The sequence below is a fragment of the Trichoplusia ni genome, chromosome 6 (genome assembly GCF_003590095.1).
Source record: "Trichoplusia ni isolate ovarian cell line Hi5 chromosome 6, tn1, whole genome shotgun sequence".
Classification (NCBI taxonomy): domain Eukaryota; kingdom Metazoa; phylum Arthropoda; class Insecta; order Lepidoptera; family Noctuidae; genus Trichoplusia; species Trichoplusia ni.
Window position 1 is genome coordinate 14,025,933 of NC_039483.1, and position 12,024 is coordinate 14,037,956.

The following is a 12,024-nucleotide window of genomic DNA, read 5'->3' on the forward strand; positions in this document are numbered from 1 at the left end:
TAAATTTCATTCGGCCCTTGTTTTCAATTGAATCCGAAATTTTATTATTACACATACAAAACTCTTGGTCATAATAAACACATAATTTCCTGGTAAAAATTTCATTTAGAATTGGAACATTTCATGAGTAATCCTCAAAGTATAAACTGACAATACAATGAACAGCCAGAATCACCGTATAAACTGGACTATGAACAGCCGAGATACATTCATAATGCATCATGTATGAGAAATAAGACAATAATCTGCACAATATCGCAGGAAACAGTCGGCCGCAGCTACATTAGGTAATAATAGAGAATCCTTCGGGCTACCTGTGGACTTCACCTACAGACCTGAGAATTCCATAGAACATACATCCAGACTATTTGTGCCTGATTTCGTTGCGAGTTCTATAACAGTCAATTGTTTGCTATGGGTTTTGCTCGGTTATATTAAATGTTGCTGTCGATAAATACAGATTCGGACCTAAATGCATGGATATTGTATTGATATAAGTCCATTAAAATATCTGAAATGTAACACGTCAAATATTTTATGTCGGTTATATCGAGTTTCCAAGAGAACTCTTCAAAAGCCCGACATAAAAACTATCCTATGTTCTTCCTCAAGGTCAACTCTATCTCTGTACCAAATTTTATTAAAATCAGTTCAGTGGTTTAGACATGAAAGCGTAACAGACAGACAGGCAGAGTTACTTTCGCATTAAAATATTAGTAGGGATACGTGCATCCACCAGATCCCTATTTAGTACTTAAGTATGTTGCAGTTAATTTTTGAAACGGCATTACTAAGTCCGATAATTTTTCCAGTCCTTCGTCAGAAACAATTATAACTAATCAGAATAAGAAGTAACGCTAGACAAACTGCAGCGTTTATTTGCGACATATTTAGTAAAATATACGCAACTTGACGAGTCTATAAGTTTCTAGTCCTATATTCTCGTGATGCCGGCCAGTAGCGAACGTCGGGTGGTAACGAGCGCAACATATCATTTGGCCGAGTGTGAAATACTGAATGCCTGAAAACAGAAACAACGTGATTCCACTGATTCCACTGCTGCTTCTGTTTGCCCTCTCATCACAAGGAACGCATACTTTTGCTATGTCATCCTATAATCGAATTAATGAATGTTTTTTTTAATTCTACCTTACCATACCATATAACGGATTTTCTCTGGTATATATTAGTTTTAATTTTAGGATTTTTTTAGGTATATTTTCTCTATATTTTTAATTTTTAAGTATAATAAATGTATAAAGTAAAGTACAAATAATGTCTTCCTTGACCATTTAAAATTGGAATATGACATCGTAGAATTTATTTTAATGTTTTAAACATTTTCCTTATAAAATTGAGCTAGGGACTGTATAGTCCATTCCAGACCCTAGCTCAACATAGGTCTCTGCTAAGGCAGACGTTGCAAGGAAATATAAATTATTCGATTGGTTTATCCCTACTTCCCTTGTAATGTTATAAATGCGAAAGTAATTCTGTCTGTCTGTCTGACTTTCTGTCTGTTACGCTTTCACGTCTAAACCACTGAACTGATTTTAATGAAATTTGGCAAAGAGGACGAGTTGACCTTGAAAAATAATATAGGATAGTTTTTATCTTGGACTTTTGAAGAGTTCTCTTGGAAACGCGATATAACCGACCTCAACGCGGGCGAAAAGCTAGTTAAATATAACGCACATTTAATCTCGTGACATATTTTTACATTCTACCCAATTATAGCTATGTACTTACTTCGCATTAGGGGTAATAATTAAGCAGTTTTAAAATGCTTTCAATAAGAAAATTTTATTAATCCCTTAAAATCCCTACTAATATTTCCTATAAATGCGAAAGTAACTCTGTCTGTCTGTTACGCTTTCACGTCTTAACCACTGAACTGATTTTAATGAAATTTGGTACAGAGATAGAGTTGACCTTGAGGAAAAACATAGGATAGTTTTTATGCCGGACTTACGCGATATAACCGACATCGACGCGGGCGAAGCCGCGGGCGAAGCCGCGGGCGAAAAGCTAGTATGATATAAGCGGGTTTATTCTTATTTATTTATTGAATTTTAAACATAACATAGTTGGTGATATAATACAATATCCCACAAAACCATTTCAGTGGGTGATCGTATAATTTGTGACCTCAACTTGTTAATTATATATTAGTTAATATTACGTTTTATTTGTACGTCAGATATAAGTTGAACTTATCAGGTTGTATATGTAATTACTTAATTACACTAATGATTACCGTATTACTCCGTACTTTGGTCAATTGTTAAATGCTATCAATGCCAAGAAGGGTATCTAATATTATTTGCAGGGTTTTTCACAGGCCCTTACGTATTGTGAAATAGGCGTTAGTACGCAACTACGAAACTCTTCCTTACAAGCAACTACCGCTATCCAAGATCATAGGTGATGGTCAAGAGTTGAAGACTTCTTCAGCTGTCGGCTGTCATACTTTTGTATTGAAGGCCTAAATCAAATATCCAATAACTTTGCTTTTAAGCTATACTTCTATACTAATATATAAAGCTGAAGAGTTTGTTTGCTTGTTTGTTTGTTTGAACGCGCTAATCTCAGGAACTACTGGTCCAAATTGAAAAAATATTTTTGTGTTGAATAAACCATTCATCGAGGAAGGTTTTAGGCTATAAACCATCACGCTGCGACTAATAGGAGCGAAGATACAATGGAAAATGTGAAAAAAAGCAGGGCGGCTATAAATCATAACTTATATCTTCTACCCACGGGGACGAAGTTGCGGGCAACAACTAGTGTCAAATAAAATTAATTTCAAATATCCCTTAGCTTGTCTCGATATATCTGAGTGTGATGATATATCCTACTTGCAGAATAAATGATTACATTTCATATCAATCAATGAACTAAACGGCTATTACTTAACTAATATAACTGAAAAGTTCAAAATAACAATTGGAAAGTTAACTTAATTGAGACTAATACATACGAGAAAGTTATGTTCTAAATCTAATGAAGGGACCACTCGCACCGGTGTTTCAAGCGATCAGATATAAGCCTTAGCGTCGATTAAGGTCTATTGGATCTAACACTAAATCGAAACTAGGAGAATAAATTTAAACGGATCCCCAAATTTCAAATAACTAAAAACGTAACATATGTCACAAAACCATGAAAGCTCATTATCCAATTAAGAATTAATGACAGTTAAAATCCACCAAATGGTGAATTTGTCCTATTAGGTCATTCACAGCTGAACTTTAACCAAATGACTACGTCAATGTATACAATGGATGTATCAAAAGTCAAACCTTTGGATTCCTTTGATAAAGTTTTTTTAATATTGGTTGTCGCTGGGTTCTACAAGAAAAAGCAGTCAAAGAATCCATTTCTTAAATATGGTTACGAAACATATCAAGTTGTTATATTAATATCTATTTTCTTGCATAATTTGATTCATATTATATTTATTGCGCAGGTAAGAACGACGGATTTTGTGAAAAATTTACATTTAAAAATAAATTTTGAAAAAAATAATAATAAAAATAATTTGCTTTTCTCGAATTAACCACGATGAAATAAATTGCTCAAAATGTATTTTTACTCTTTTCTTGATTATTACAGAACCTACATGACGTAGACGCCATTTTCGATGCTCTGATCATAGGAATACCTCAAATGAACTTATTGGTGAAAGCGTTAAATATTTACTTACAAGGATCGAAAATTCATAAATTGAATGAGCTGTTGAAAGGTAAGTGGATTATGTAGCTTTAGCAATTGCAATAGCAAATTGTATTTAGTATATTTAGCATAAATATTAAGCACAATTTTTTTTAACATTATTTTTGTAAAGTTCATGAAACACTAAGTCTTGTACTTAGTGTTTCATGAACTTTACAAAAACATTCATAAACATTGGAACCCATACTTGTGGAAAACATTTACTTAGTGTGAATCACAGAAATGTTGAGTTTGTTTCATTTACTACTTAATTATTCATTCGATTTTTGTATTAAGAATCGATTAACTTTCGTATATAAAAGTTACGAAAGTCAGTATTAATTTCATTTAAGTTATTTAATTTCTTATCCCATTGTACAACTGCATAATATTTTAGAATTGATCACAAAAAAAAAACTGAAACAAAATATTGATAGATATTTCATTTGTGTAACGTTAGGCCAAGTTTCGCCCGTCTCATTTTTCTCCAATGCACGAGTATATTATATTACTTCTTATTTTCTATTTATATTAACTATTTAATTATTTATGAACTAGTATCGATCATATTTTATTTCAGATCCTATTTTTGCGATGCACAGCAATAAAGACGAAAAAATATTGCTAAAAAGTAAAATGACAACGGACCGTCTGTTTAGGTATATAGTAATAACTTGTACGGTCACTGCGACCATGTTTTTAGCATTATTGTTCATCAAGAGATATTATGATCCCACCTCAAGACTCTCTGTATACACGCCGTTCGAAGTTAATTCTTGGGGCAGGTAAATATACCATAGATTTTTTTTAAAACGACTCCCCCATTCAAGCCCTTTATCCTTGAATCGCGGAAGGTTTCATAAACATTCAGGTTACATGCACAAAGACAGCCAGCCAGACTCAGGACAAGGATTCATGGATCACACGAATTCTTTTTTTTTTTTGCAATCAGTTAAATAACAACTGACATAACTGTAGTACTAACCAAGCCATCTAACTATGAATTACCTCCATATATCATCGTCATTTTTTTTCACTTGTTACTATCAGTTTCCACACAGCCTTAGTCTAGGAGCCTTGATATTCATATTAAGAATTTGATTAGGACTACACAATTAGACAACGTATTTTTCTTTAGTTACTCAGGGGCGGTGTTCTTGAAGGCTTACCCTTTATTCTGGATGGGTTGTGGTCACCTATGCTTGGACTACACCGTAGTGCTGTACTTCTGTCAAATGAAAGTTCAGCTGGAGATCATCAAGAGCAATATAGAAAATCTGTTTGACTCAGACGACCCGACGAACGAATTGATTCCTAGAGGTCGCCACCGATACAATGACGAAATTGACCAAGATATTAAGGACCGCTTCATTCATTACGTTAAGAGATATGAAAACCTGCTTTGGTAAGAATTTCTCAATCGTAACAACAGTTCTATATTAGAAATGGGTCATGATTTTATGTTCTTTATTCAGGTTTTCACGCGAGGTCAACTCCATTTTCAATATTCCGATTTCAATAAATTTTTTGACGTCGATGGTTGCTACCTGTGCGGCGACATACATTTTTAGTACGGTGAGTGTGAAATCCGAAAGCAGTCTTTTTTCTAATTTATCATATTTATAATAGCTTTATATTATTTTCAGGTTAAAATACTGTCATTCCAGGGCTTATTCATGCTGCTGTTAATAATGATTTTATCAGCGCAAGTGTTTTTTATTTGTTACTTTGGCAACTTGGTGCAGTTTGAGGTAAAGTTCATTTAGAATTTCCTTAAGGCTACCACAAATCCGGTACCTCTTGTTTTATTTGAATGCTATCTTCCAGAGTGAGTCATTAGCGTCGGCAGTGTACCTGAGTAACTGGTACTCAGCGTCGCCTCGGTTTCGTCGCATCCTGCTCATCGCCATGCTGTGCTGGTCGCGTCCTCTCTCTCTCACAGTCTCTGGCGTCGTACCGATCTCTTTGGACACCTTCGTCTCGGTGAGAATACATTATCCTAACAAACGTCATTTCTTTCTCGAACTTATTTAAGTGATTCGAGCATTTGTTTGATAAATTATTAATATTCTTTGTCACCTCCTTTACAGTATGTGAAATCGGCTTACACTTTGTATGCAGTGAACAGCAGCATGGTGGACAGCAAGCAACAATAAGATCACTATGTAGTCAGACAAAGTAGTTAAGTAGAAAAATAGTGGTATTATACATTATTGAAATAATTGGTATTAATTTTTATTTCCTGTATTTCCAATGAAAACCTTTTAAGCACCGCTACTGAAAACCGTCAAATTGCTCACTTTGCCTTTAAGCGAGAGTTCGTAACAAAACACCTTAAAAATTATAATAAGCATTTATTAAATAGGCCTTAAAGTTAAAAACATTTATGGCTTATGTTTAATATGAACACATCAGAAGGGGGGCAGCCACACTTGGAAGTGGGGGCCGAAGTCTAGCTTCTTGCGTAGCGCTTCCTCGAAGACCGCGTCTCTAGCGGCGTCGCGGGGGGCTGACGTATCTTTGCCACATTCACGACTTACTTCGCGAGCTGCTCGTACGAACTTAGATACCTGAGCAACGCTGTCACGTACATCTTCAACTGGCAACTGTAAGCAATCAGATTTATGTAAGCGGTCAGCAACATTTTTGACGGAAATTTTCATCTGGAGTTGTTCTTAGGACAGTATTTAGTAGTAGAAACACACTCATTTAGCGATAAGTAAGAAGTAAGAGCAAGTCATAGTCTAACATTTCGAAGTCAGCCTCATACTCTAATAACCACTCCAAAAATGGAGATGTATGGTTTTATTAAATAGGAGACTTTTTACTGGAAAAATGGAGTGATCAGTGTCCACTTTTTTTGAACACAAAATGAGACGAAACACTATATGTACGCTTAGACCAGAAATGATTGTAGGAACCGTACCTCATCATCCTTGGGCAGCGAGTGCGGGTAGATGCGCACCCAGTGCCCCACGCGGCCGATGGCCTGGTTCCACTTGACGCCGTTGCCCCAGTGGCACGCCGTCATCACGCGGCGGCGGGACGCGGCCGTGGAGTAACCTCCGCGCCACGACTCATCCACGGTCTCCGTAGCCGGAATTGAACCGTTTGAGGTCGACTGTAATATCGAAAAGGTATGTTGTCATCGATCTGTTGAGGAATTAGCATCAAAAAATCGAAATTGTTTAAGTATCGTCAGAAATTTCTCGTTTTACCAAGACTTGACCTGTTTTATAAATGGCACTCCTACTTTTTACAGTTCCTGAAAGATCCAGCGACACTGCAAACAAAGTTATCAAACAATGTCTAAATATATACTACCCAATACCAAATCGTGTAACTAACAATTCAGTACCATTACAATGTAAGCGATAGAGTCACGGAAGGCTAAAAACATTTATTTTTCTCTATCTGTGCCATTTCAAGTCTTCGATATCTGACATAATTATTTATGTCCTTGTTCACTGCTCGTTGCCAAGGTCACGACCTTGAGGAATCTTTCCATGATGTTTATAAAAACAGAAACAGTATGCTACTTATGTTTTATGATTACTATCAGCTAGTTTCGTTTTTAAAACTACTTTCTTTTTTTCATGCCATTTGAAAATGAGATGTTGAACTGATGACGTTCTGGTAAAAGTGACAAAATAAGGATAATTCTTTTGAAGGTGTTGTCATGAGATCATTGAATAAATAAGCGCCTAAAATTCAAAATATCCCGGTTTGGGTGGAATGTGTTTTTTAAATGCACTAAATTTAGCGAATTATTACCTGAACTTCAGCTTCACTGTTTGTATCTGTGCTTTTGTACCGGCCGCTGTTTAACTCCTTGCCTTTTTCGATAGAATCCTGAATTTTTGAGTGATCATAATTGTTATTAAAAATAGCGAGCCAATACCGAAAACCAATCATGTAATCGGATTAAAATTCAAAATTTAGAAAACTGTTAAAGTCGTTAAATGTTTCCTCATTCAAATTTTGATATAAGTAGCAGGACATCACCACATTATGTTGTGCTTACAGATGTGCACAGGTTTACAAATCTCAAGTGTTCGTTGTCATCACAAATATCTGCTTTGTGTCCCAAAAACACGTCAGCGTCACGGTGTAGTATATTCAGGCCCTTCATTTCCATAATCTGAGAAAGTAATTAATAAAATGATCAAGTTATAGTAGAACATACATTTGTTTTGTCTGGTGGCGCGTTAGCGGCTGAACCGTTGACTGCGCCCGCTGTAGACTGTGAGGACGGCACAGCCTTCTCCGGAGCGCCAGGACCCTGCAGCGTCACGCAGTGCATGGGCATCGCGCGGCGCCGGCGCACGCGTGCTCCACGCCGGGGTGCAGTACGGGTGCGACCTGACTTCGTCGATCCATTCTCATCTTCAGAGCTACAACTAAAAATAGCGCATCTAATTAATTTCCTTCTTAGGCGATGTTTTTCCTCAGAAATGGTGAGATTAAATCGCTTATTTCATTAAGTTTATTTTATACGGATTTTGTATTTTGTATCAGGTTTATTTAAGAACATCACGTATGTCGGTTCAAACAAATGAAGGTTGTCGATCTTATAGGACTTGCTAGATCTGGCAATGATCAGTTTTCGGCTACTACTAGTATAACATCATACTAGCTATTGCATCATACCTGTTGAGGTTTGGCGTAGGAGGTGGAGGAGCTTGTAACTTGGCAAGTCCAGTATGCTTCATTGGCAGACCCAACAGATCGAATAGTTCGTGCAGCATCGGCTGCTTAACCACCACGTCCGCTTCGCAGTCTGATGCCAATGCTGGAGAGAGATTCACCTGAAACATATAAATTAGAATATTATTATTTGTTGAAAATAAAAGGGTTTTATAAAAATATTTTTACGGGTTTTCAACGATGTTGCTAATGACAAAAAAAGCAAACGATGAGCGAAAAAAAGGTCTTCAAAAAATTTAAAAGGAATTCGCTAGGCAATTTAGCACCCTACGTTTGTTGTATAATGTGGAAACACGTGTCTTCGAAACATAAATCTAAGCAAAAACTATTGGACACACCTCCAGCAGCCACGGCTTCAAACAATCATCCAATAAAACATCGAAGCCATAGAACTCGAAGCAGTTCCTTGCCGGCGGGGTCCCGGCTGCCTGGGCTAGCAGGGTCAGCGTCACCAACGCTCTAATACGCTGCCACACCACCCACTCAGCCGCACCCCAACGACCAATGAGAGCCCGACGAACTTGCGTCAGCGTCCACTTACACCCTGTATTGTCAGAAAAAACTTATTGAGTTTTGTACCAAATTTGACCAAGATGACTAACTAATTTACTGCCTCCCCATAATTACTATGCAAATTCTACCTAAAACTATGTACCTGAAATATGGCTACCGATTGACATAGTCCCCGTTAAAGAAATAAACAATTTTATGGGCTGAACTTTTACCCCTAAATTAGGGTAGATGCAGACGGAATTATCTACGCTTTACTTAGTTTTGAACTGAAACCGAAATGAAGATGACAAATTTGAGTCGATCTATAATAAGAAAGATGGTATCTATGCTACAGTACGTTGTGATGATGATAAATAAACCAGTAATGGTACTCAACATGTTAAAAATCTTAACGCGACCATCACTTACTTCCACGGTGCAAGTATTTCTTTCATTCCACTATTTTTCTTTTAGGATAAGCGTCATCACTCTTCGGGTCAAGACGCCCGTTGTCAAGGGAACGGGCGCCTTTAATAACATCTTAACACTTACCACTACCGATTCGGTCCTTACATTCAGCGTATCTCGGGCCGCTTTTGTTGAGCGACGAGTTGGTCAGGTGCCGATACGGGTTGTGGATGTCCGAGAGCGTGTATTTATCCGTGCCTGGAATTGATTACATTTTATTTGAGAGAGAGGAAATAGGAGGTACTAAAATATAGCGGATCGCATTTTTCTCAACACTTAATTCATGCAATCACAGGCAAAAGTAAGTCTAGGAAAATATGCAATCTTCAAAACGCTGAAAAGTAGATTTTTAATCTACCTCTGTGCCTCTGCCTCTGCACATTGTCAGGAATAACTTTTAATCAACTAGGTATCGAAAGTATCATAAATGGACAATTTGAAATAAAAGCTTGAGATTCTATGAAACTGGTTAGACTAGAAGCTGACCCGAACGAACTTGGGAAAAGGTTATAATGATAATGTTTCTATGAATAGAACCCCCAGTACCGAATCTAGCGAGGCCCTCAGCGTACATGTATGCTGTGAGCGGCCTGTAGCCGGGCACGCACACATAGAGGCGCAGGTCGAACTTGTAGCCGGCGATCAGCAGAGGCCGCTCGATGTAGCGCTGCACCACCGCCGACGTCCCGCAGTTCATCTCGCACAGACTCTGAAATAGGGTGTTAGACTAAAATTCGAATTAGACTTCCTATAGATACTTGATAGATACACGTGTATTTATTTTAAAGAACCAATTTAAAATACAACGCTTCAAAGAGGGGGAAATGTATGGAAATGGGGGCTTCTTCATCTGCCTGAATTTGTCTACAGATATTTGTCGATACACCCGATTACAAGTCACATAGTTTTTTTGACAAAAAAAATTAGAAAACTTTTTGTTATTTCGCACTTGGTTCTATCTTCGATATGCACAAGTTTAGAATCCAATTTTAAGTAACGGTTCAAATCAAGAAAAAACAATCGTGACAAATAGGCATAGTAGCTATGATTCCCAAATCATTTCAGCAATGAGTCAGTCCAAATGTGTCAGACATACCTGAAACAGAAAGATTCCTCTCCCCTGGCTCTGCGCCACGGGTTTGTGGATCCAGACGACATTGGCCCCAGCGCCATTCTCATCGCGCCGCAGTCGAGAACACTCCGACACCAGCTTCGCGTACTCCAGTGGTAGGTGGTAGCAAGGTGGGCTGGAAATGTCAACGTCAAGGATTAGTCATAATCATTGCATTAAGGTTTCAAGTTTTTATAGATGAAATCTCGATGAATCTGGTGAATTTCTTGAAGAACACAAAGTGAAGCCCTAAACAATTATGATGTATTTTTATAATAACTATCGTGAGACTGATTCATTATTAAATGATGTAACGGTTTACTCACGCGTATTTATCGGGGTAGCCCGACTAGTTTCGGACCCAACCGGAGTCCTTAATCATGAGCAGACGCGGCGGGATCGCGAGTCGAACTGACGTCAGCGGCCGCGCATCTCGCTGCGTAGCGTCGCGCCCGCGCCGTGAGCGGCGGTGGGGCCGGCGACGCCGGTGGCGCGGGTGGGGGGTCTGCTGTCGTCATTGGCATCGTCCGTGCTCCCGTACTGGCTGAGTCAGTGCATACTATGCTGACCGCGTCGCTTTCCAGGCTTGGCTTCGTATGACATAACGCAGCATTCAATGCTGGTTTCCACGCTGGTGGCAGTGTCCATCCACGATCTCTATTGAAATTCGGGTGACGGCTGATTTCTATAGCCTCACGTACTTTTCGCGGCACGAAGTATTTCTCCTTCGCTAGTACGGAGGCTTTGTCGAAACGTATGTAGTGTGCCGTCCCCGCATTACACACATGTTCTGCCACTGCCGACTTGTCGGTGTCCATGTTCTTCATGCTGCGTATATGTTCGCCAAGTCTGGTTGCTACATTACGCCGGGTTTCCCCAATGTAGCTCAGGCCGCAGTCGCACGGTATTTTGTATACTCCCGGGAAGCCTAAAGGATCCTTGTCCTTGGGAGAGCGGATCATCTGTCGCAGTTGTCCGGGTGGCCGATAGATCGTCTTGATGCTATATCTCCGGCGTAACAAGCGACCTATCTTGTCTGTGACACCCTGCACGTATGGTAAGTACGCAGGAGTCCGCTCAGCCTCCGCCGGACGCTTGCGAGCTTCGCCCGCAGATCCCAGGAGACGTCTACACTTACGCCACTGATATCCATTGCGCTCTAATACGTCACGTACATGCCTCAGTTCCGCATTGACGTATTCATGGTCGCAGAGAGCGAGTGCTCGGTTCAGCAGCGTACGAGGCACCGAAGATAGGTGTGAGGGGTGGTGATGGGAGTCGGCTCGTAGGTACCGGTCTGTGTGCGTTGGCTTCCGGTATACGGTATGAGTCACCCGTCCGTTCGGCTCTCGGATGACCAGTACGTCCAGGAACGGTAACTTTCCTTCTTTTTCCTCCTCTATGGTGACCTCTATCTTCGCGTGCACCCGATTTAGGTGTGACGTCAGGTCCTTCAATGCGTCCCGGGCGACGACAGCAAAGATATCATCTACATATCGCCACCATCTTTGCTGTCGTCGCCCGGGACGCAT

At 39.2% G+C, this 12,024-nt stretch overlaps 2 protein-coding genes across 2 annotated transcripts in view; one reads left to right on the forward strand and one right to left on the reverse strand.

Moving 5' to 3' along the window:
* The window catches only part of LOC113495173 (odorant receptor 19a-like), a 106,382-nt gene extending 100,512 nt beyond the window's left edge, over nt 1–5,870 (forward strand). The window contains exons 2-8 of the mRNA XM_026873781.1: nt 3,616–3,745; nt 4,295–4,499; nt 4,853–5,119; nt 5,190–5,289; nt 5,361–5,465; nt 5,542–5,697; nt 5,805–5,870. Of these exons, the coding sequence (XP_026729582.1) occupies nt 3,616–3,745; nt 4,295–4,499; nt 4,853–5,119; nt 5,190–5,289; nt 5,361–5,465; nt 5,542–5,697; nt 5,805–5,870 (1,029 nt within the window). The remainder of the gene's footprint in view (nt 1–3,615; nt 3,746–4,294; nt 4,500–4,852; nt 5,120–5,189; nt 5,290–5,360; nt 5,466–5,541; nt 5,698–5,804) is intronic.
* Nucleotides 5,871–6,053: 183 nt separating this feature from the next.
* Nucleotides 6,054–12,024, reverse strand: LOC113495174 (protein polyglycylase TTLL10-like). Its single transcript, XM_026873782.1, has 10 exons — nt 11,672–12,024; nt 10,478–10,628; nt 9,928–10,090; nt 9,466–9,579; nt 8,760–8,965; nt 8,365–8,522; nt 7,901–8,114; nt 7,489–7,566; nt 6,641–6,835; nt 6,054–6,320 (listed from the first exon to the last, which is right to left on the reverse strand). Exons 1-10 carry the CDS (start codon nt 12,022–12,024, stop codon nt 6,126–6,128), a joined length of 1,827 nt encoding a protein of 608 aa, XP_026729583.1. The 3' UTR covers nt 6,054–6,125.